Genomic DNA, 26,107 nt, shown 5'->3' with positions numbered 1-26,107 from the left:
ATTCCCGTGGCCTGGCAGGAACTAAATTTTGTCCCACATATATACCATTCCGGCCCATTCTTAGAGGCAGGCGGCATCATGACAGGTGTCTAGGCTACAAGCTCATCGGGTGGTGTGACCCTTAAGTGACAACAAGCCTCCTGGAGTGAGCGAGGCTCCTTGGAATCACTCCCAACTAGCAGAAGGGTGGACTAAGAATCCAGAAGTCTACCTGCAGCTGAGTGACTTAGGAAACCTTTCCATCTTTCACAAGGTCCTTTGCTCTGGGGAGACCCACCCAGGGCGCCAACCTGCTCCCATCCTCCACCAGTTCAAAGGAAAGAAAGAAATAGCTTCAACCTCCAACAGCATTAAAGTACCATCCAAGGCCTAGGATTTCGCTGCACCCAGCTCAGTGTTTCCAAGACTACCGAATTCAACCTGATGCTCCCCCCAAATCCGTCCTCCAGGGGTGACCCCAAGACGCCCAGGTTGTCCTAATCCCAGCCTCCCTCTTGGGCCCGCTTCACAAAACAGCCTGTTTATCCTGGTTCCCATGCAGCTGCCGCCATTACTCTGCAGTAACTTCTCACACTTAATGAGGGATGCTCAGAGGACAATTCTAAGTAGTACTGATGCCAATATTTTTATTTAAGATCTATTCACTTAAAGGCAAAGTGACATCTTAAGGCCACTCAGCAGAGCAATTTGCCCAGAATAAGAAAAGAGCTTCAGTTTTGGAAAGACTTCCTGCTAGATTTCAGACATTTTTTTTTTTAGTTAAAATGCAAGGATTGTCTTCACAAACTCTTCCTATTATTATTTCATGTGTTTTCTGCTTTATTTGCTGTACATATCTTCACAGTGTGCATATTATTCAAGTATTCCTAACAGATGGTCTCAAGTGCTACATATCATATAGCATTAAGTGAATAGCTTGGTAAAAAAATAAGTCAAGGATTAAAGTATTTTATAGCTTATAAATCAAGAAAGATGTTCAGTAACAGTATATTAATAAAATATCTTTAAATGTAAACATAAAAACACTAAATACTGCTATTGGATCAGTCAACTGTTTATGACAAATGACTTATTTCTTAAAAGTGCTTGTCCTATATGGTTTCAGATTATAACCTAAATTAATCTGAGGTTGGCAACTAGTTTTCCTGTGAGCCTGGCCCACTGCCGCCTTCCCTACCCAATTCCCCAGGCTTTTCCTGCCATTTCCCCCTCATTAATGCCTCCTTCATAACTAGGAAAGGAAATGAAATTCATAAGCCAATGTTCTTACTCTTTGTCTAACTTTAGCAAAATTTTGCTGAAAGAGGCTGAAAGCACAAGTTCAAGTTGAGGATTCAGAATCAGCCGTGATTTTAATGACCCGTGCTCTCTAGATCCCTTTCTGCCAGAGGCTAATCTAATGTTTGGTACTGAAGTTTCCACTGAGGGTTTGAGAGTGATGATTGAAACAAACAAGAAAAAAAAACCCAACAACTTTTGCCAGTGTCCAGATGTCTCTGAATCCATGTTACACTGTTAATGTTCTAGCCATTTTTCCACCGAGGAATAAAAACCAATAAAATACTCTGCTATTGGATGTTCCTCTCTCATACCACCCTTATTTTAAATTACGTTATTTTTAACCTAATGCATAATGGTCTTTTCCTAATCATCCAGTGTTTCCAGTATCTGATGCAAGATCTAACAAGACTCTTACGTTTCATTCTAGATTTCCCTAGACACGAGAACTCGACTCAGTTTTGATTGTGAAAATAATGTAAGCTTTTTATGAACTATTTGACAAAATGATTGTAACTAGCAAACTTACAAAGTGCCTGTTAAACAGAACCTCTCACTTCAAGTCACAAGTTGGCTTCACTTGTTATATTAAGGTTCACTGCCCAATTTCACACATACATTCAAAACTTTTATTCTACCGCATTCCATACATGGCTCCATTTTCTGTTTCCTTTCTACACTACTATCTTTTACCTCAGTTTTCAAGGCCTCTGTGAGGCTGAGAAAGATGCCCTCCTTAATCAAGCTTGGCCACCACGTCAGAACAAAGGAAGACATTATGGCAGTTTCCGCATTAAGGCCCATGTGCATTTTTGCCTTCCCCATCACAATAGCAAATCTTACTGCACAAACAAAACAAGATATCAAAGAATCAACGGTATTAACTATGTATCTACTCTGCATAACACGTTATGCATTATCTTACAAGCATTCTATCTATATTAAGTTTCATCAGACTTAAGTTTCTTTAAAACACAAAATATCCATTTTATCAAAAAACTAAAAAAACAGGTTCATAAATAAATTCAGGACTGGCAAGGAAAATTACATTAAGTTAAAAAAAAATTCTCTGAAGTACATTAAACTAAGAAAAAAGGGGGGTGGGGGTGGGTCTCTATCTCAATGGTAGTCAGATTTGAATGTGCATTTGAAACACCTGCAGGGCTGGTTAATAGAGCTTTCTGGGTCCAACCCCCAGAGTTTCTAATGCAGTAGGTCTGGAGTCGGGCCTGAGAGTTTGCATTCATTCTCCCAAGTTCCCAGGTGATACTGCCAATGCTGCTCTGGGGACAACACTTTGACAACCAGTGATCTAACCATCCAGCTTTCCTGATCTGGCTGGCGTCCAAAAGCACAGTGGAATTTTAAATAGTGGATGTACAAAATCAAAGAAACTACGGAATCAATGACCATTATATTTCAATTGAAATATGTATTTTATACCCTAAAAAAAAACACACACACAAAACAACACATTGACTTTAGATGACTGGAAGTTGTCACATACCATACGTGATGTGACCTTAACACAGGACAGTGCTAAACTGATCTTTGGGACACTAATTAAGTGCTAAACTGATCTTTGGGACACTAATAGTTTTCATACAGTTTTTTTACCAAAAGGCAAGACCGTCATAAATAAGATACTGAAAAATCATAATTACCATAAAAAGGTATGTATCAGATACTAGATAACATTCTAAAAGGCTCTAAACACCAGAGCGGTGGCCCTTGTACTGTAACTCAGATTCACCGTGCTGTTCTCTCTCTGAAAAGCATCTGCACTGCCAGGCTCAGGGGCAGGCATACCTGAGAAAGGCTTCTTCTTTACTGCTGTAAGAACATTTCAAATGAGCTCTACCCCCGTAACAGATTTTTACATGCACAATACAGTGTCATTAACTGTAGGCACCATGTTGCACAGCAGACCTCCAGAACTTATTCATCTTACAAACTGAAACTCTAGAGTCACTGAAGAGTTACTCCCTATCCTCTCCCCACTCCCTCCCAGGAGTCCTGAGCTGTAATTCCGTCTTACACATCACACATGCCCTGCATGCCCCTTGGCCAAGTCAGGTTTTGATTAAACACAAGATCACCTGTGGGGGAAGTAAACAACTACACTCTGCACTGTTCTGATGATGATGATGACGACAATGACGGTACATCAGAAACAATGACTAAGGAAAAGACTGTGCACTAATGGCCTGCGGTTTTGTGGGTTTTTTGTTTGTTTGTTTTTTTAAAGAATCAGTTGCTAACACGTGGAAATCATATTTCACATAAAATCTATATTTTCAGTCTCTGAGATGATCAGGTTTAGCAACCCTGGCCTCGCTTTCATTTCCATCTGGCCTTTCTGAGAGAGGCACAGCATTAGAACAAACCTATGTGGAAAACAGCCACTTTAACAGAATAATAACTCCCTACCCTCAGATTACCTCAAATATCTTTGTCTCAGTAGACTAAGAAAAAATAAACGTGTGTGCTGCAGATAGACAGAAAGGGGAACAATTCAGAGAAATACCAGGGGAAGTAAGAAGATACAATAAATGGGCCTCTAAAATTGAGGGCAATTAAGGACCAGGAAGGTGTTCTGGCCTGCAGAGAACTCCCTTGTTCCAAGAGTGGATTACTTACCTTCAGGACCACTACGTGTGGATCATGTCTCATAATCTATAGAATAATACAACTGCTTAACACTCTGCCACACCCACACCATCATCCCAGGCCCTTAGGTTCCTGCTTCCCTCAGACAGCATCTGGGATGGACAGACATACACCTGGATTGCAGGCTGAGAGGGCTGGGAGTGGGCATGAATTAGTGGTCTCTGCCATGAGCTGGACACTAAAAACTAGTGAGAAATGCCGTGGCTTTGCCAACTCTACTCTACTCTTGAGTTCCACAAATAGCTGTTTTGTTAGCTGTCTTCAATTTCCTCTGAAAGCTTGTACAGTCCTTACCGTAGAGGGCTGTTGTAAAGAATAAATGAAATAACGCATAAAGAGAAAGCACTCAGCATAGGTCTTAGCCTCTGTATAAATATGCAGATGTAATTTGCTACCAAACAGTAAGTTCTGTCCCTGTGAGGGGATATCTTATACACAAAGGGCTGCTAAACAGTGTCCACGCTAAACCTTACTCTTCAAAACTATTTTCATAGTGAAGTGAGTCTGTAGGTCTTACAGAATACCTGCTGCCATACATCAAATAATAAGAGGCATCCTACTGTACTTTTAAAAGACAAGGAGGGCTCACGTACAAATGAATACTCATGCTGTTTTATCTGCGATAAGAAATTATGACAACCAAATTAAGATTAAACATTTTAATCAACTATAATAAACCAATAATCATATATAAAAATTCTGATTCATGCATCAGATTACATAAATTATACAACTGTCATGTTACATAATGCTTACATACGTTGGAGTTTGTACCTGCAAAAATGTATACAAGTTACTAGAGCATTTTACTAAGTGTAATACTCTTCAGTTATAAATAATGCTTGTATCTTTCAAATACCTGCTAAATATATACATTTCTAGATCTGCAGCATTTTTTTTTTTGTACCTCAAAATCAAACCACCCCTAAGATCGAAGATTGACAGGTCCAAATGTACCATTTGTTACAGACTTCAATTCCACTGTAAGAGTGTATTTTTTGACATGGAAAATAAATGAAATAAAATGTCAACTCCAGTTTAATGCTTGAAGAGCTTCTACACTTCTTATTAAGTACACCAGAAAACCCTTCTTATGCAGATTAATTAGTTAAGATGCTACCTATTACATATTAAATACCTCCAATGATTGCATCTGGATTATTAAACTTATAAATCTGTGAAAACGGGGGCTTTCAGTGTGTGCTGACAGACCCTTCCATGTATAATCATGAACCAGCAGCACTGCGATCCTTTCCCTTTTACTTCAAAGAGATCGAGGGAATGAGCATGCTTCATATTTCATTTACACACACACGTGACACCAACCATATCTATAAGACATATGAGCACACAGACATCAGAAAGTTTCACCTTGTTTTACAAATCCAAGGTAGGCTGCTTTTTCTAAAAACCTAAGAGGAAAAGAAGTTCTAGCGTAACAATTTCTAGATATATTAAAGACAGCAATTTTTTTTTTTTTTTTTGAGATTCTCCTTGCTAAAGAATAAGCACCCTTATGGGGGTGGTAGGCAGTGGGGTGTGAGGGCGGAGGAGTCAGTGAAGGATGTGAGGAAAGCAAGTCTGTCACTAGCGAGCTGAGTTTTACTTAGGTTTCCATTCATGAAACCCTTTTAAATACAGGCAACATTTTCACAGCTGGAAAATTACAACGAAATCTTCACTTACTGCTAAAAGCAATAGATGTAGTTATGTATAATCTATGGATACTACTACATTCATGGGAGGATGGCAAAACTAGGCTCAATGCAGAATACAGCAGCAAAAAGCAATACTTAAATATTTTTCATGAATGGGTGACACATTTTATATACAATTCTAAGATTTATTCCCTGGTATTTAATAAATGAACTTGAAGCCTAAGTGGTAGGACAGTTATGTTCAATACTTTGAAGCTGAATTTTAGAACTGGGAGGGGAGCTGGTTGTAAAACTATACTGTTTAAAAAATATTAGCAGAAATATTTTTAATTATGTAACAGAAGTATGTTAAGCTTAAGACAGGTTTGAGACTATTATAAACTCTGCAATTTAAAAAAATCCTCTTATTGGTGGAAATATTTTTGAACATGCCTTTTTTAAGCATAAAAGCAAAAGTAAACTCTGTCTATAAGTCTACTGTGCTGCGCGTTATTTAATGAGTACATATGTTTTATTTCCTTGTCTAAGTTACTAACAAAATATACCATTAGAATACTTAAAAGTTATAGTTTGCAAAAATAAACTAATGTGATCTTTTGGCCTTTTTTTCTACAACGCTAAAAATTAAAACTACTCTATTTGCACTTCTGCCCACAAACACAGGAAACACTGTTATGTTCACATAGGAACTCATTTTTACTTTTTGTTTTTAGTTCCTTATATTGACTGATTGATTATGAATATATATATATATATAGTCAGTTTGATTCCAGGTCACGAGTGAAAGAAAGTTCATAAACGTCGGAACAGAACATTTCGGGCAGTGATAAATGCAGATTCAGTTTTCAATACAATTCTTGTCTCAGAATTAAAGATAAAAATATTGATGCAGTTATAACCAAATCATTAACGTATGGACAAGTCTAATCCTTAACAGTTTTTATACAGGCAAAGAATCCTCCTTAAAAATGAATTTCCTCATAAAAAGAATGGCAGTCCCTTAACCATACTTTTTCATGAGCTCTATTTACATAAAACATATCCCCAGTACAACACTGGCATCGTGGTTCATTCTATAAAGAGTAAATTTGGCCAAAGCATATTAAAATATCTGCAGATAATGTCATGATACTGCAAACACATGGATTTTAGTACTTTTAAAAGTGTAAGAAGAGCCTCAGTTATACCAACAACAGAAAAAACAAATACTAAGAATTGTGCAACATTTAATAAATGTTAACTAAAAATGGCACCATGTTAAAAAGAACTACCAAGACCTCAAAATAAAATTCTATACCACATTGTGAGGTTTATTACAGAAATTTAGAAGTGGAGGAAAAAGTCAGTGAAAGCTATTTCTCCTTGTCTCCTATTAAAAATTATTTGTATTTCAGAAAAATTTTCAGAATTTCAAAATTTATGCTCTCATAGAAAAACTGAAGAAACTCAGAAAAATACAAATAAGGGATTTTAGCTTGTGAATATAAGCTTGGCCAAGTATTATCTGATTCAAAATATTATACTGAGCAAAACTATTATATGCCTTTGTATTTAACTCTCAGTGAAGTCTTAGTAGAGATAAATATTAGACAGAAATGCATTTGGTAAAAGATTGGGGAATATATGTCTCCATATACAGGTGAATTTTTCATCTTAAATTTCCTTTAGAAAACACAGATTCAGTATTTCATAGTATGTATTTCAGACTTTTAAAGTTAAAAAATCAGCAGATGATTAGTAATATTTTTATATCAGTTTCACTTTAAAGACTAATTCTGTACAAATATATAAAGAAAATTCATGATAGTAGTCAACATTTTTGGGGAGCAGACTTAAAAACAAAGCTGACACAATTTTGTAATACTGATTTATTCTTACAGGGTGGCTGTAGAATAGTGTAAAATGTCGTGCTAGTGAAGATCTATTCTAAAAACTCACCCCTCCTTTAGTAACTCTTATTTTGGTTCAGAAACCAAATGCAACCATCTGTTCCATTATTTTTGTAACTTGAAACCGAGCCTAATTTTTCATTCCTAGAATTTGTTCATTGCTTTGGGTTATCAGGCATCAGAATGATCACCTACTTCCCCCCACCCGCTCCAAATTATCTTCAGATATAAATTCCAAATATTTTCTTTGCTAGTACTGAATATTTTAAAGACATTCAGAATCTCAACAAATCACACTTGCTTATCTTCTGCTTATAGCTCAAACAAAACTCAAATATTAAGATAAAAAATTAATTCAAGAAATTCATGCTGTTGCAAGGTTAATGAAGTTTCCTAAAATACATCGTTCTTTAAAAAGGGGCTTTAGATCATTACTTTTGGAAAAAGAGAAAAGATTTGATGCTGGAATAATATATAGTAGCAGCTTATTTTGAAACCAAGGTTCACGTAGTCAAGAGTGATTTGAAGCAGCTTCTGTGTAACAAACCATTATAGTAGCAATGACGATTTGTTTTGCATTGACAGAGCACACATATTTTCAAATTAAGAAATCCTAATTGGTATCCTAATTTTAGAGGCAACCAGTTGTCTTTAAATGTTCTAAAAACACATGTATATATGAGGTATATGCATGTATTTTATATACAAAGATACATGAACAGATTATTCATGTACATATATGTATATAAAATATGAACTTTTTTTTAGTAGTGTTTATAATGAGCAGTATTCCTGCAGCTAAATCTGTACAAATTGACTTCTGAGAAACCAACCACAGTATCAGTTCTGCTTGATGAGAAACCTGTTCCTGAGGAATAAGTCATGTCCTTCTGAAGATACTCCTAGGCTATGGCAGATTAGCGGGCCGGCACCAGCACCTAAGTGAATCCTAAGGAACTGCTTGTTCACGAGAATCTGGCCCATCTTCACTTTAAAGGTTTAAATTATTTAGCTCACTTCAAAGGTCACTCTTGATAGTCCCTGCTAATATTTACAGGTGAAACAGTTCTTCACAATGAAGGAGAGTATGGAATGAAACCTGATAGTGTGGTCTCTCTCAGTAACGAGCTTTTCTTCTATTTTTTCTCTCTCTTTCTTCCTTTCTTTTTTCCCCAATTATAAATGCAGTACCATTGGCTTATGAACTAGTGGAGAACTTGCCAGCTTTCCTGGATGGTTCGTACGGCACTCTGAGAATACTGGGCGTCTCCTCCATCACCCTTACAAGGAGGTTGTCGATGTAGTCCTCCAGCTCCCGGATGTGGGAGTCTTTCCTCCTAAGGAGCTCTTTGTGTTTTACCAGCTCCTGCAGTACCTCCTCGTAGGTGAGACTACGGTAGCCTGCAGTGGCATCAAAAGGGTTGCTGTCCTAGAGTAGGATAAAGACAGTCACTTTAACAGACAGCACATCAGGGGCAAATTATGAGTTATTCTGAAGTTCTACTGTTTCAAACCCTTGTCAAACTCTTCTCTATCCTTGGCTAGAACTAGTGTGACAGTTCACAGAACGGCTAGCCAGTTCTGAGGAAAGGACTAAAGCAGATACACCAAAGCCTTGATTACAACTCTAAATTCTTAAATATAAGAAACTGACCACGTAATTTAAGATTAAGTTAAGAGATAAAATGCTCAATAATAAACATAATTAAAATAGACAAAATCGAAACATCTGTAAGAATTAACTTTAGGAAATATAAGAAGCTACTGAAAACTATACATTTGGATATCACTTTAGTCCTCGTGGAATCGCTTCCGCTAAACTGTAGTTTAATGTTATGCCTTTGCCTTTTTATTGAAGATGGTTACAAGAAACAGCAATATCAACTCTGCTTCTCCAGTTTGCTATGAGATGTTGATGGCATTCAGAACTAAATCCATGAGCATCCTTTATAAGAAGCTCCATGGGAGTAACTACTGTTTTAACTTATAGGCAAATAGAACCTTTTCTCCTCTGAGTAGTCTATTTTCTCCTCCTAGTACTAATACCTATACAATTTATTTTATTTCCCTTTTTGCCTTGGTTGTCAGGAAACTCAAGAGTTCAACTACAGTCATGCTAACACTTAAGATTAGTATATCTGCATTCTCTCCCATTTCACTTACTTTATTTTGTTTAACCTCATTCTATTGGTGAAAATTCTCTTAACACAAAGGTACAAACATAAACCAAAAAAAAGGCATTGATTCAATTCATTTTTATTACAAAGCATCCTAATATTAAAAGAAAAATATTTCTCAGAAATTTAATCAAAAAGGCACTGTAACATCATCTATTTAAAGTGCATAATATCTAGATGTTTCATTATGTAAAATATAATGCCAAAATATAAAGTAGCAATCTCTATGCCTTCTTATACATAGTTCTATCACCACATTCAACAACTTAAAATGGTTTTCATCACTTTCTTTCCAAACATTTCCATTTGGCTTTAAAGAAAATAAACTAAAAGACTGAGGAAATTGGCCTTGCTCTTAAGGACTGATAGTATCTATTCAGTGGAGGATGGAGAACGAGGACTGGTGAACGTAGAAAGGTCTTTTTTTTTCCTTTTTTGTCATAAGAATTAAATTTGTCTGTATTCAATTTCAGGATCTATTTTAATTTGCTATGCATCCAGGAGTTTTCATCAGTAAAACCAAAGTGTAACTTTTTATCCCCTCCTCACCAGGCCCCATGACTTTGCTGCACCAGAGAAACAAGCTAGAGCACAGATACCAATTTGATGCTTGTGTTACCCAAGCACACTCCCTTCTCTAGGATAAAGGCAAAACAATATTCCTGGCTGAAAACTTCTCCAATCCATAGAATCTCTCAGGTTTTGCAGAGAAGATATAGCTTGCATTAGGCCTTCAAAGATTTTGCCAGGCAGAAATGCGTAATGGGCATCTCAAGCAGTGGCTCTGCTTGTTCAAAGGAGGAAGCAAGGTTCAAGGCACAGTGGCTAATAAAGGTGATCAGTGGAGCACGGCTGGGAAATAAGGTTCAGGACAGGGCACAGAGAGAGAGGCTGAAACAGTGGGTTCCAAACAGAACATCAAGGATGTCTGATGCTATCACACTTAGTGTTATGGGAAATAGAAAGCCCATTGAAGGTTTCTAAACAGAGGAAAGATGATTAAAGCTAAGTTTTAGGAAAGTGGCAGCAGTGGGTAAAATCATTTAGAGGGACCGCGATTAGTTACAAAGCTATTTAAATAGTAAAGACAAAAGTTAGGAGGAGCCTCTACTAGATTAACAGAATAGAGAGGATGCTAAGAGGAAGTTTAAAAATGACTCATTTTACCATTAGAAACTGGGTATAGATACAACTTTATGAATTAGATTACCTTTGTCCCCCAAAACATTTCAGAATATTGTTTTACAACAACTAAAGGACAATTCTGGAGATACGTGTTGGTTTACTTTTTATTCTCTTCTCTTTCAGATCAATTAACTTTTTGTTAGAATAAGTATACACACATATTTACTAGTTTAATTGGTCATAAGTCGTCTAGAGATACAAAACTTAGATTTTCCTAAACACATTCCTATTCACATTTATTATACGCAGCAGGTTTCTGTAGAAAACATAAGACATACCATAGAGCTAAATATATTTTAAACATTAATTAAAAATAAGCTAAAGTTTCTTACTTTAACCTAAGTAATTCTGCACAAATTTGAGACTGAAACCCACCTAAGTCTCACTTTCCTTCTCTGATAAATGAGATGTTCTCTAAGGTCCCTTTCAACTCTAACATTTCCTGGTCTGCAAAGAGGTTTTTCAGAACTGCATTCTAAAAAAGTGATTATGTCCAACTAATGTGATTTAATTTTTCTAAAACAATATTTACTGAAAAATAGCAGTTCTTGTGAGAACTGCAGGGATTAATGAAATTAAACTAAATGGGATTCATTACCAATTGATTGTTTTACCTTTTTTCTTAATTTAACATAATAATAGCATCAGACTGGGCCTCTCTTAATCAAATTATACATATATGAACTGATTTCTCCAAACTAATTAAGTGATAATATGCAGTTAGAAAATCATTTATATTGTTACATTTAACACTATACCAGTGCTACCAGAGAATGTAGTTAAAATAATTTTTTAACATTTCTCTACAGACAATGAGGATGAAGGACATGTCAAAAAATTCTTATTTTGACATAAGGAGTTTAAACTAATGCCATGATACAAATCAATCTAAAATTTAATCTCTCAAAATAATCAATTATTATCCCACAATACTGTTCAGCACTTAAGATATAAGCCATAATCTAGAATATACAAATCCATCATTTGGCTTATTTTTCCCCCTCACAACCATCTAATACTTATGGATAAACAGATTTCTTGGAAATACAGTTCTGACCTTTTCAATAAATTTTCCATTTGTCCTTTTATGTGAAAAATTTACCCCAAATTTCTGCATCAAGTTTTTATGCAAAAAAAATCTTAGAAACACATGTACTATAAACTATATTCTGGAAAAGAATATAAAATAATTAAAAACAGTTTTATGCTTAGTTCCACATTTTATCCCATATTTGAAAATCATGTAAACCTTCTAATTTTAGGCATAAGATTCTTAAATTGACTAATATACTCAATAAATACATCTATCCTTCTGTTTGTTGATATAATTCCAAATAAAATAAAGATTAATATTAACTAAATACAGTAGGAAATTAAAATATTTTCTGGTTACAAAAATTATTTTGCTTAAAGAGGAAAACTCTCAGGCAAATGTAAAAATGAATTATTTTTTCAAAAGATACTTTTAATACTATTCTTAGAAAAACTAAAATTGAGAAATCTCCAAACTGGTAAAGACTCAGATAACCTAACATGGGACTCCTACATACTCAACAGTTTCTCCTCTAGCACTCCATAGAGATGGCACATATGTTTCTAAGATGTCTTCTTATATTGAAATTTAATGTAAATTTTTCTTCTCTCTTCCCGTTTCATAACGAATCCTTTTTCATTCCTACCCAAACTCTGTTAAAAATTTCCATATGCAGATATAAGAAAATAAGAGTTGGGTGAGTGAACAGAATTATTACATTAAGTTGTCTAACTGGAATTTTAAATAACAGTTGTGCAAAATACTTCGAGAATTACTAGTGATCTATTTTTACTTTACTCACAGTCTAGCCTTTTAAACTAGGAAATGTATATTTTTTACAATATTTAAATTTCAACAAAAGCAAATTATCAAGACTCAAAATAACTGAAGATTTAAAGAAAGGTTGTCCTGGTAACCAAATATTGGTGGGGTACTAACTGACATCCAAGGCAACTAGAGGAGAGAGAGAGAGATAAGATGAAGGCTTGGCATTCTCTGATCATCTCATTATTGTTCTAATGAGGAACTTTGCTCTGGGAATATCATCTCAGCTACTTTCACATCTTTTGTGCTACTCCCTTCATCTCCCTTTCAGTTCTTAATTAGGCCTTAAAGAGCTCACACTGCCCTTTCAACTGGCTACTGCTCCTGTTTAAACACTGCTTTCACAGACAGGTGTTGGCACTAGCATATAAGACATACAAACTTAATTACAAAATACTATGTCCAGAAGGGGAAAAAAATATAACTTGGTGGACAGCTATTATTAAAGAACTTAAGGTAAATTACTTCAAACATCTTATAATCTTCAACATAAAACTTGTTCAAATACTTTTTTCAATAACGATCAGTATGAGGATGAGCTTTCTCCTCTTAATTGTATCTTGCAGTAAATTAACAACACCTAGTAATCCTTTAACTGTCATTTAGAATAGTTAGTATTCCAGAGAAAAATAATCACACATCAAGGATTCTTTTATCACCTTTAAATCCCTGAACTAAAACAATTTTCACATTTTATTTCTTTAAAGAATTCTAAGGATGCTTTTACGCAATAAATTACAAGATTTGGAAAAGTACATTTACAAGCACATAGAAATTGTAATTAAGGTTACTTAATAAACAATAGCTGCACATTAAATCGATTTTTTGATGTCGCATTTTGTTTGAGATTAAGTAACCGCCTGATAGAATTCATTTTACTATCTGATCAAAGGCTGACTTCATATATTCTGACGTTTCTCGCCAGTCTGCCATAATATAAAGACTTGAGTATTTATGAAACATCAAAACGTACACATCATGTACATTAAAACAGCAAAAACACAGTACAAAGTCCTCTGCCTCTATAGTGTTTTCTACCATTTTAAAGACAAATGACTGCATTTAGAATGGTTTACACAACACCATGGTTTCTTCTCAGCCTATCACACCACAGAAGACTGTGATATGCTATTGCTTCGAAAAATGCTTATTACACATCTGGATCACACACATTAAGGACAGATGGTTCAAAGAGCAACCACCAGCCTCTTGGAATAAAGGCTTTATTTCTGTTATTCAGTGAGAATTTAGTTTCCTACCAAGACATGTGCCCATATTTTTGTAAAGCAACTTATTCTCTCTAGGCTTAGTATAGTATTTAGAATAGACTGAAGATGTACTGGACCTCGGAACAGAGGTCGAAAACTGGACTTCAAATAACAATGAAATGAAGTTAAGATATCTGAATAATCCTTGCAAAATATGTGAGCTAATCTGGCTGGTCGCTACAAAGCCTGTTAATATATTTGGTTTTGTTCTGACTTGGAAGGTAAGTGTCGTAAAGGATCTTTCACACACACTCCTGGTTAAATGGGTCTCTGGCCAGGAAGCTCTTCCTACTGTTAAATGTTCACAAGCAGGTTTATTCTCCCCTCAACCTGATTTACAACAACAGTAACAAAATGGCAGCTTTCTCCACATGCTCTTATTTCACAACTATAATGCTGACATACAGCTTTCATATCGATTTTTAAACAGTCTGCAAACAAAACCTGTATATTCTAAATTGGCTTCAATTATAACTATGTTTGCGTACACTTCCATAGATCATACAGAAGTCACACCCTATGGTATATTAAAGCTAAAGTTTGAATTTTGCTGTTTTTCTTTCTCCCTAAATCATCATACTAAGCTATAATCTGTGGATAACTGAGGGATTCAAGGAGACGGAGGCCTTTTTAGAAATGTGCCCCAGACAGAAAGACAGCTTGTGGCTTGGTTTTTGGTAATTCTCTAACCCCCTCTGCAACTTACCGGGATTTTCCTGAGGTCTTCATTACTTGTCGGATTCATATGAAAACTGAGCAATAAAAGACAAACATAAATGTTAAAAGCATATCATAGTACACGTGGGAGGAAACATAAAAACAGGACATTTTAACCAACATTGCAATAACAATTTCTAAACTCCTATATTACCTGAGTGAGTGAAATTTAATCCAGGATGTAACAGAAAAACAATATTTACTAAACATTCTAAAGCAGCTACAATTTTAAACTTTGAAGGAAAACCCTTCAGTATTATTAGAACTGAAGAACTGTACCTCTAACATGTACTTTCTAAACATCTTTAAATATAAGCGATTTTACCTAGTGAGATGTTTTATAAAATTAAATTCTATACTGTTATTATTCATTTTATATACACACACTCACTTACCTTAGGCCTTCTAATATAAAACTGTAGAGACTTAAATAAATTTAGGTTGGGAAGACTGTAGACTAAAAGAGTTGAAGCAATCTTTTAAAACAATTATTTCTATAGGTATTAGAAAAATTAACCTTTAAATGTTATCCTATCAAGGAGAATGAATTCGGAGCTGTGTGAACCATTTCTGTCATTAATGAATTTCTAAGTAGCTGGTCTTCAAAATTTAAATACCCAAATGGACCAAAACAAAATGGATTTCTTGCATGCACAGAGGACGAAAACATCACAGCTGAATGCTATAATCGTTTTCTTCTTTGAAACATGTCCATTAGGAAGGGGACTGGAACCAAAAAGAAGCTAAACTTCAAAGCCATCTGGTGAGTAAATATTTCATCGTTGCTATTCAAGTTTAATTTTTACCCGGCACTTAAGAGTATTAGCCATTAGAACCTCTACAAAGCATTACTGTCCTAGGAACCTTTTTATTCCAAAAAAAAAAAAAAAGACTTAACTGTAAAATATATTTTTTCATTATCTGTGCTTTATCAGCCAAATAACTGGAATCCTTTGAAGAAATTCACTTTTAAAACTTTTGACTGTATGCACAAAAAGTCTGGACACTGAAAAGTATCTATTATTACAAGTACATATCCCCAGCTGTAAATCTACAGGGCATGCAGGCATGTACAACCACCTCAAGAGAATTTCTCACATATCCAACGTTTCATTTGTTATGACTAAGATTTGTAGTACTAGCTTCCAGAACCGGTTGCTGACCTTTTCTACCTAGAACTCCTGTGGATAAACCTGGTATTTCAGTAGAGCTGGGTGACATGGTAGGGAAGATTGAAACATGTTTTAAATACCTACGATGCACCATTTACAGGCCGACTCGGCTGACACATTTTCTCATTCCCTGTACCTCACCGTCTTTATTGTGTTCTGTATGGTCCCAGACTAGAGTCACTGTACCGGCAAAGTCTCAAAAGCCTGACAGAAAAGTGGCTTAAAAGAAAACAAATACAAACCCAAAATACATTATCACGTCGTACCCCTAGGCCTAGAGTGCCGAGGGAGCAGCTGATAACATGCACAGTTCTCAGCCTCCCTGATTTTCAGTCCAAGGAGGTCAACACCAGGGACCAGTGGGACTAATCTCTCCTTGTCCCGTGATCTCACAGCATGTTGCTCTCTAATAGGTCAAGAAACGCATTCTGCTGCATCTCTCTCCATCCGACTGTGACATTCTCGAAGACAAACTGATTTACATTCAGTGTAACGGCACACCGTACTGGTTACAGGCAGAGAAGTGCTTGAGGGCCCTGGAACCACATGGTGTGAACTCAAATCCTGGTTCTGCCCTCTACTTACTTGCCTTTGAGTGTGTCTGGGTTCCTTCCTCTGTAAAATGGGGATGGTAACAGGATCTACCATGTAAGACTACTGGGAAGATTAAATGAGTTGACCACATGTAAAACACTTAGCACAGTGGTTAACAGACAACATGTTCAGTAAATTATTTTAATAAACATTTGCATAGCCCTTAGAAAGTGCCAGATACTGTGCTAAGCACTTTATCAAAATTAACTCATTTAATCTTCATAACCCTTAAGGTAGGTATGCTCTTCATTTTCAAAAGAAGGAAATAAATCACAGAGAGGTTAGGTAGCTTGTGTGAGGTTGTCCAGTGGATGAGTGTTGGAGGTGACACAGTCCTAGCCCTGTTTTCTGCTCATAGATCTACCTAGTGAGCACAGGCCGCACGGCTGAAGCCCTGAACACACAGGACGCGTGGATCAATCAGATGTTTTGAGTAAGCACACAGGAGAGATGCCCTTGTAGGGGGAGAGCACCCCTGAGAGTTAAATTCTTAGACCACCCAGAGGAAGGAAACGTTCTATCGCAGCATTAGTCAAGGAAGGTCTACTAAGTCAAGGAAAAAGTAGAACTTAAAATTACATGACGGTTAGGTTCGGCAGGCCAGAGAAAGAGAACTCTGAAGACACATGCTGTCTGGGGATGCCGGACAGCGGTGCCACTGCAGGACACGGAGCAGACTGGTACACAGGAAGCGGGATGGGAAGGAGCCCCTGAAGGGTTGTCATGCAGAAGATGAGCTCTTAGAGCTGATCCATAGAGCAACAGGCCATTTTTGACAAATTTAATCTTTCATAAATGTTATTTAGATGTTTCATATCTATCCTATCACATCCTTGAAGAATAAACAGTATTATGACTGTATAAATTTCATTATATGTCTCAGGAAGAAATTATTGAACTGAGAAATAGAAATGCTGGTATTATATTAATTGTAATAAGAGTTTTGAAGGAACAGACATTTAGGACAAAAATTTTATCAAAATCACGAACCTAATCATATGTACTATCCAACGTCTTCAGCCTATGGGGAAGTGAAACTCAGTGACAACCTGAAAAGTGTCTGAGAATTCTCAAGAATGGTCACAACTGTAAGGGAAAGAGGTATGGAGCACAGCGAGCCCCAGCTCTTTGCCATTGTACCTGAGTGTAACCTAAGCTCGCCCACACTCTCCAGCAGCCCAGTGCAGCGATCTGAGGCCAGGGCTCTGGTACTGGCCATTGTCTGGAATCTAAAGGCAGGACCCCGCTCCTGTGTTCGGCTTTATATTCACAAATATAACGCATCAAATACGTGACCAACTCAGTCATTCACAGCTGCTTTTTTTGATCTGTCCTTAAGCGGGAAAAAAAAAGTTAACTGAACTGGATGAATTAGCTTGGGGGGAAATGTCTCTATCCAAGTGCGGCACCAATTTGTGCTACCCTTCTTGGACTGCTTCCTCATGCCAGACAAGATACTGAATAATGTAGTCTGCTCAACTGAGTTGTTGACAGGTTAAGGAAAATGGTGTTTTTAATCATGTATAAAAATAAACTTAGACATGCTCACACTGAAAAAGTCTACACAAATTTAAACTTCAGAATTCAAAACAATTAATTTTTGAAATCGGAACTGAAAGAGTTTGGTGGCAGCAGAGGATTTTGAAGTAACTTTGAGACTGATAAAAATATTTTTAAATTCATATTTTAAAAAATAATTTAAACTAATAAAATGCTTTACCTTAACATTCTGAAGTCTTTAGGTTTAATAAAAGCTTATTTTTTACCTTGTGATATTTCCAATTTTTAAACAATTTTTCCTGGTAAACTCGAAATTTTAAAATTAACAGTACTCAAATGTATTTCAAGGCATCATTAGTATCTCTTCAATAACATCACATTAATTTACTTTGAAGTTAGGATAAATACTGAGTAAGTAAATTGGTGAAACTTGAAACTGTCCTTCAATTTCTGCTATGGACTAGTCTTCCACAGATAAGCCAGAAAAGCAAAGCAACATTTATAAAGTGATAAAACTGACCACTACAGAAATCACTAAAGCATTTGTCAGTGATCAGAGTTTTCTTCTATGTCCTTCCTTTTCTCTTTTTAAAACTTTTTGCTCTCTTTTGGAGCAAGAATACCTAAGAAAGGGAAGAGACTATTAACAGTGAAAAAGTCTGTCATGACAAAAAAAAAAGCCCACAGAAGAACAAAGATCTATTAAAACTGATTAACTAGCTGCCTTGTCAGTATAAGACAAGGCAAACTGTGTAAATTCCTGGCTCTAGGGTTTTAAATCTTTCAAGGAGAAGTCATGTAACAACACCTGAAGTTCTTTCCAAGGCATTTTAAAAACAACTATTATTACATCTTCCATGTACCTCTTTCCAAGCCCTGTTACTGCTGGAATTATAAAGCTAAGTCCACTTTGGCCTACAACTTGACTCATTTTGTATTTAATAAGTCAATTCAAGTTATTTGCAAAACTCAGGACCTCGTCCTGCTTGTCTGGGAGGTGGGGCAAAGAGAGGAAAGCAGAGTGGAGGAGTAACTTTCTTAAACACCATTCAATTTCTTATGGTGTATAGGAAATAAGTATAACTTTATCACAGAAGAACTTCGGACATGAATTCTTTTCAAAGGAGAGTATCCTACTGATCTTCTTGTTTAGCTAGCAGAGTGGGCTCTGGAGACCTGGAGCTTCACTTTGGTGACAAATGTAGTTGAGGGGGAGGGGCGTAAACTGAGAACTATAACATAATACAAAACCTTTAATGAGTCTGAAAAGAAGAAAAGAAAAATACACCATTTACAGCGAAGCAAGGGCAGAGGGTAATGACACCAGCCTAGCAACGACTGGTATTACTGGACTTTAACCATGAGCTCAGAGACAGCTGGTTTCAAGCAGGCCAACACAATTTCCTGAGGATTCTTCCAGTCAGAATGACTAAGAAAAGTGCAAGACTTAGACAATCTTAAAGAGACAGAACGAAGGCTGAAAAGCAACAGGTATTGAATTTTTTCCTGTTTGCCTCTCCTGCTCCATTCTGCCCCTCCCTGCACCCCAGAAGGCTGATCTCTGGAAAGGGCATCGCCTGGGTCCCCCTGCCCATTGGCTTCCAGTTGTGCTCTGCCACTGGGAGGCACCTGCAAGAGACTGGAGGACAGAAATAAGGGGAGACAGGGTATTTATTCCAGCCCCATCCTACCAACCTCTTCAGTCGCCCTGCTGCACTGCAGCTTTACCAGTAGCTTCTGTACAGACAGCCACAGCTGTTCCTTCACACCTAAGCATGGCAGTCCCTTCCAGATACTGCTGGTCCCTAGTGCTCTACTATCCCTTCCTTGGTGTCCTAACCCTAGCCACCCCTCTATAAATGATATCTTCACTAAACTTACTTCAATTACTCGTTTTGAGTGTGTCATTTGTTTCCTGCTAGGACTTTAACTGATACAAGAATATATAATAAATGCCAAAAACTGTTCACTTAATAATTTAAAATAGGAGAGAAAGAAAGGAAGCCAAAGAAAAACTGCACTTTTGAAATGGTATAACTGAAGTGACTGGGATTTGAATAGTACCACTGCACAGTTATACACTGCCTTACAATTTATAACACATTTCCACAAACGGAGTTCCTCTCAACTGAGGAACAGTAATCAATAAGGTGGGATGCGATCACTCACAGAAGGATCTCATCCAACTGAAATTCCAACTGATCCATCTCACCTTCCGATTCTCCCACTCCGTCACCCCATCAGACCTGCTCTGTGGACCCCCACTGTCATCCCAACTGTTTCCTAACCTGTTTGGATTTCCTCACCCGTCTCACCAGAGCATACTTATAGTCCATTACCCCTCAGATGTTCCACCACTTTTATTTTGCCAATCTCTAATCCCTCCCAGGTCCCTCACAAGTAACTCCTGCTGTCTTCGTTACTTCACTGCCTCACCTTTTATAACCTGAAACACATCCCCCCGCCACCGATACTCACGGCCAACAAGCGATTTTTACTTAAGGTAACAGCCTCATTCTCTTTAACCTCTCAGCTCCCTTTGATGACTGTTCTTTCTGAGACTCTCCCCCTCTGTGATAAGTGGTGGCCTAAATTTTCTCCTATGTTTCTGATTACCTATCTTCTTCCCCGTTTCACCCTAGGTGGGAAACACTAGCTATTTCTTTTTTTTTTTATCTTTTTTTTTTTTTTTTTTGCGGTACGCGGGCCTCTCACTGTTGTGGCCTCTCCCGTTGCGGAGCACAGGCTCCGGACGCGCAGGCTCAGCGGCCATGGCTAACGGGCCCCAGCCGCTCCGCGGCATGTGGGATCTTCCCGGACCGGGGCACGAACCCGTGTCCCCTGCATCGGCAGGCGGACTCTCAACCACTGCTCCACCAGCGAAGCCCCAACACTAGCTATTTCTTAACGTTCTGTTTTCAAACCTCTTTTTCCACTCTACCTTGGAAATCACTACTTCAACTGCCACCATTAAATGGACAGATGACTGCTAAATCTTTGATCTTCAACCACAATCACTTTGTCCTTTGCAATACCGCCTTTACAAATGTCTGTTTAAAGTCTCACACTGGATATCTTACCTGCACTTAACTTGTCTCAAAGTTCTCCCAAACCAATCATCATCTTGACTTTTCTATCAGTTCTGTCTGTTTCTTCCTTCTGGTACAGCCAGTCTCCTGATCACCAAAGGTGAAGCCTCAGAGGCACCCCTGACTCCAGCCTCCAGCTTGTGCCTCATCAATAAGCTGCCAAGTTCTCCCCATTCAGCTTCTGGACATGGATCTCTCATTGTTTCCTCACTACTCACTTTCACAGCTACCTTTCCGCTCACAAGACCACATGACCACCTAGACTATAACAGCCCGGACTGCTGTAATAGCCTCCTCTCAGTCTCTGTCACTACTCCTTTGTCCCATCCAGCCTATGCAACATGGCTGGGTAGGGCATTCTAAAGCTAAAGTCTAACCTCATTATTCTTCTGTCAAAAAACTTCTGGAGCTTCCCTGGTGGCGCAGTGGTTGAGAGTCCTCCTGCCGATGCAGGGGACACGGGTTCGTGCCCCGGTCCGGGAAGATCCCACATGCCGCGGAGTGGCTGGGCCCGTGAGCCGTGGCCGCTGAACCTGTGCGTCCGGAGCCTGTGCTCCGCAACAGGAGAGGCCATAACAGTGAGAGGCCCGCGTACTGCAAAAAAAAAAAAAAACTTCTGGCCTCCACCTTCCTCTGGAACAATAACAAAATTTCTTGGCCTGGCTTTCAAAGCCTATTGGGCTTGACTATACTTATCTTTCCAAACCTACTGCCCACCACCCAGTACCCAGGTACAACCTATTAAATTGCTCTAAATTTCATATTTTATTTTTAATCAAGAAATAGACATTTTACCACCTATTTCAAAGAATTAGGATTAAAAGAGAGTTAAAATGGAATGTTTTGCATGACGAAGTGCTATTCCAATTTCAGATATATGAACCTAAATACAGACCTTACATAAAAATCAACTCAAAATTGATCACAGACCCAAATGTAAAGCACAAAACTATAAAACTCCTAGAAGATAACACAGAGAAAATGCAGATGATCTTGGGTATGGTAATAATTTTTTAGATACAACACCAAAGGCAGGATCCACGAAACAAAGAATTTATAAGCTGGACTTCATTAAAATTAAAAATTTCTGCTGTGCGAAAAACACTGTTAAATAGAATGAAAAGACTGGGAGAAGATATATGAAAAAGACATATCTGATAAAGGACTGGTACCCAAAATATACAAAGAACTCTTAAAAGTAAACAATAAGGAAAAAAAATCCAATTAAAAATGGGCCGAAGATCCCAACAGATACAAAGATATACAGATGGCAATAGGCATAAAAAGGTGTTCCACATCATATGATATCCAGGAAAAGCAAATTAAAACGAGATACCACCACACACCTACTGCCATGGCCAAAATGCGCAACACTAACACCACCTAATGCTGACAAAGATATGGAGCAACAGGAACTTGTACCATAAGATCCAGCCATTGCACTCCATGGTATTTACCCAAAGGAGTTGAAATGTATGTCCACACAAAAACCTACACACAAATGTTTATAGAAGCTTTATTCATAACTGCCCAAACTTGCAAGCACCCAAGATGTCCTTCAGCAGGTAAATGGATAAACTAGTACATCCAGTGCTTAAAAAAAGAATGAACTCTCAAACCATGAAAAGACATGGAGGAACCTTAAATGCATATTACTTAGTGAAAGAAGCCAATCTGAAAAGGCTACAGACTGTATGATTCCAACTATATGACATTCTGGAAAAGGCAAAAACTATGGAGACAGTAAAAACATCAGCAGTTTCCAAGGGTTTGGGGGGAGGGACCAGTCAATAGGCAGAGCACAAAAGATTTTTAGGGCAGGAGAAATACTCTGTATGATACTATAAAGATGACCGCACGCCATTATATTAATACATTTGTCAAAAGCCTCAGAATATACCACACCAAGAGTGAACCCTAATGTAAACTATGGACTACGTATAATTATGACGTGTCAACGTAGGTCCATCAATTTTAGCAAATGTACCACTCTCGTGGGGAAGGTTGCTAATGGGAGAGGCTATGTGTGTGCAGATAAGATGTATATGGGAAATCTCATACCTTCCGCTCAATTCTGCTGTGATTTCAAACTGCTCTAAAAATGAATTTTTTTTTAAGTTTGCATTTTGGGTATCTATCCTAATCCCTGGCCTCCCCACCTCTTTCTACTACAAACTGCTTACAGGAAGGAATGATATCTCAATCTTTTCAGCTCTAGCATCTGACATAGTACCTAGGGTATGGCAGATGCTTAACAAATGTATGCTGAATAAATTAACAGCCAGTGCTTAATAAAAATTGGGCTAATAGCTGACTGAGTAAATCAATAGTAGGTCAATACAGGTTTCGACAACAAGGTATCAAGTCCCCAAAGAGCAGAGGATATCGTTTTTCTGAATAACAAAGATCACTTTTATCTAGACCTGACAGCATATGAATGGAATATTTTTCCATTCTTTTTAAGACAGAAAGAATTACTCTGATACTTAAAACTGCCAATATGAATTGAAATAAGTTTCAAATTGGTGACTTCTAATATAATCCATTCAACTAGCCAGTTTATCCAGTTTACCAACCAAGTCTACCAGTTTAGGTATTTGACCACAATACAGATTCAACTGACAATTTTCTGGTAAATCCTGAAAACATTTATTCCATAGAGGTTCAATGTTAAAGGAGTTTAAAGAAATGTTCTTAATGATTCCTTTTATAAAAGCCCTAAAAAATGAAGTGTCCAAAGAGACTTTCCACTAGTAAACTCAACCTTTAGCACATTTCAATTATGTCTATTACACATGCAAATAGGGCTTAAGAGCCACAGTGCAACTCAATACTGCTTTTTTCCTGTTTTTTTTTTGTGGGGGGGGTGGGGAGTGAGTACCAAATCAAATTAATGCTATTAGAGATTAAAATACTCCATTATCTCTCTTGGGACTGGGCATGCACACTAATACCGCGATGGCAAAACAGAACCTAATTTATAAACGTCTATGGGGATTAACAGTAATTTACTTATTATTATTCTCACAGGATATCTTTTATGAGATCTCGTAGGCAAGACAATTAGGAAATTGTGGTCAGTGATACCAAAGATCATGGACAGCAAATTCAGACCTAACTGGTTTTCCATCATGAAATGGTAATGACGATACTGTTGAAGAAGTCCTAAAACTTGAAGGCTGAAAGATACCCATGAAATTAAGGCATGTTTCATCAAGAATATCACGTTCAATCAAGTTTAACTTACTATTTTCTCCTGGTGAAGAAAAGAAATGATTATTTAAAATACAGTCAATCAAACAATTCACAAATTTCCAAACATAATCTGTATGAATTCCAAAAATTCTCCATTTCTTTACAACTAAGCTTCTCAAACTTTGTTCTCTTTAGTACCCCTGATCCATGAGAATAAATCTGACAACAAGCATAAAATTGCCTCGATATCTCAAATTTAACTTAAAAATTCAGGTAGATTTTTAAGTTTTACTCCCTATCATAATTGTGCTTCTCTTAATAGAAAAAGAATCTTTTCTCCTTAAATCTTTAGGAACCTTGTCACTCTGGGAAATTGTGTTGTGATTATCCTGTTGCTCTGAGTAGATCCTGGTCCACTGTCTGCCATATATCCACTAGAGTCTACCTGAGGGTACAGGGGAGTGGAAAGCAAGTTCTGTTTACTTTGGAAGCCAAACAGTGAAACTGGACAGAAGCGATGAGAACAAGGCATGAGGGCCCTTGACAGGGCCTGACAGAGCACAGGTTCTGTCTGCGATCAAGGCCAACCCAGCATCCCTGATCAGCCTTTTCCTATGAGGAGAGGTTGAGGACAACCTGGGCAGAGGTAACTCTTCCAGGAAGGTGGAGAGCGAAGCAAGTTGGCTCACAACACCCTTGGCCAAAAGTACCACAAGCTGGCTCTGTACCCAGGACGAAGCCAAGTTCTGGAAAAGAAGGCTTGGTGCCCTCTGGTCACCAGGAAGGCCTCCAATGTTCAAGAACACCCTGCAATGAGGCCCCTGGCCAGAAAGCAACTGCTTCCTTAACCTGTCATCTCTGCAGACCCTTCAAGGAGAGGCACTCAAGGCAGCCAGACTTCCTGGGGACCCTCCATTTGGTGACACAAACCCCAAACTCCTGTGTATCCTCCTTGGAAGCAGAGCTGCTGGGGTGACTGGGGGATTTCTGGCCATGCTACACCCTAGGCTGAAAAGCCCAGCCTTAAAACATTCTTGGCAAGTAAGAGCTGGTTTCACAGTGCTACGAAATTAATAAAATTTTGCTAGAAAAGAATTTACTGTTTTGTGTTAAGATACACTCTCCAGCCCCCTCCCCAAAAAAGATAAGTATAATGATTTTACTGGAAATTATACATTATACTATCTCTCAGAACGCTGAGCTCGGAGACTACTCGAGTAGAATCTTATACTTTTGCTTAAAAAACAAAGACAGGGGCTTCCCTGGTGGCGCAGTGGTTGAGAGTCCACCTGCCGATGCAGGGGACACGGGTTCATGCCCCGGTCCGGGAAGATCCCACATGCCGCGGAGCGGCTGGGCCCGTGAGCCATGGCCGGGCCCGTGAGCCATGGCCGCTGAGCCTGCGCGTCTGGAGCCTGTGCTCCGCAACGGGAGAGGCCACAGCAGTGACAGGCCCGCATACCGCAAAAACAAAAACAAAAACAAAAAAAAACAAAGACAAAAGAGTGTACTTTCACTGACAAAGAAATGAAAGAGCCAACTTCTAAACCTTGGTTAGAAGGGATATACTACTACCTGTGTGAATTTCCTAAGGCAGGGACCCTCTTCCCAAAGGGGTCTCTGAGGAGTTTTTGGTAAGCGGCATTTATCTTTCTTACTATGATAGTTTTGAACAATTTAATTTGAACTCAGTCATGTGAGTTTATGAAAACCTCATCATCCTTTAAGGTAAAGCCACAGCTTAGATATTTACCCTGCACTGTCCTTATTAGTGCTATGCGATAATTTCTGGACACAGGATTTTATAGCAATACTGATTAGAATACCTTTGCCTTGAAAGTCATAAAATAAATTTTC

At 37.8% G+C, this 26,107-nt stretch overlaps 1 protein-coding gene across 1 annotated transcript in view; it reads right to left on the bottom strand.

The window, feature by feature from the left end:
- Positions 1-4,592: 4,592 nt before the first annotated feature.
- The window catches only part of RAB11FIP2 (RAB11 family interacting protein 2), a 41,293-nt gene continuing 19,778 nt past the window's right edge, over positions 4,593-26,107 (bottom strand). The window contains exons 4-5 of the mRNA XM_030839431.3: positions 14,690-14,735; positions 4,593-8,924 (exon numbers count right to left, since the gene is read on the bottom strand). Of these exons, the coding sequence (XP_030695291.1) occupies positions 8,694-8,924; positions 14,690-14,735 (277 nt within the window). The 3' untranslated portion in view covers positions 4,593-8,693. The remainder of the gene's footprint in view (positions 8,925-14,689; positions 14,736-26,107) is intronic.

This window comes from Globicephala melas, chromosome 16 (assembly GCF_963455315.2).
Source record: "Globicephala melas chromosome 16, mGloMel1.2, whole genome shotgun sequence".
Classification (NCBI taxonomy): domain Eukaryota; kingdom Metazoa; phylum Chordata; class Mammalia; order Artiodactyla; family Delphinidae; genus Globicephala; species Globicephala melas.
Note: the sequence above shows the minus strand (reverse complement) of the source record. Positions and strands in the feature narration are given on the sequence as shown.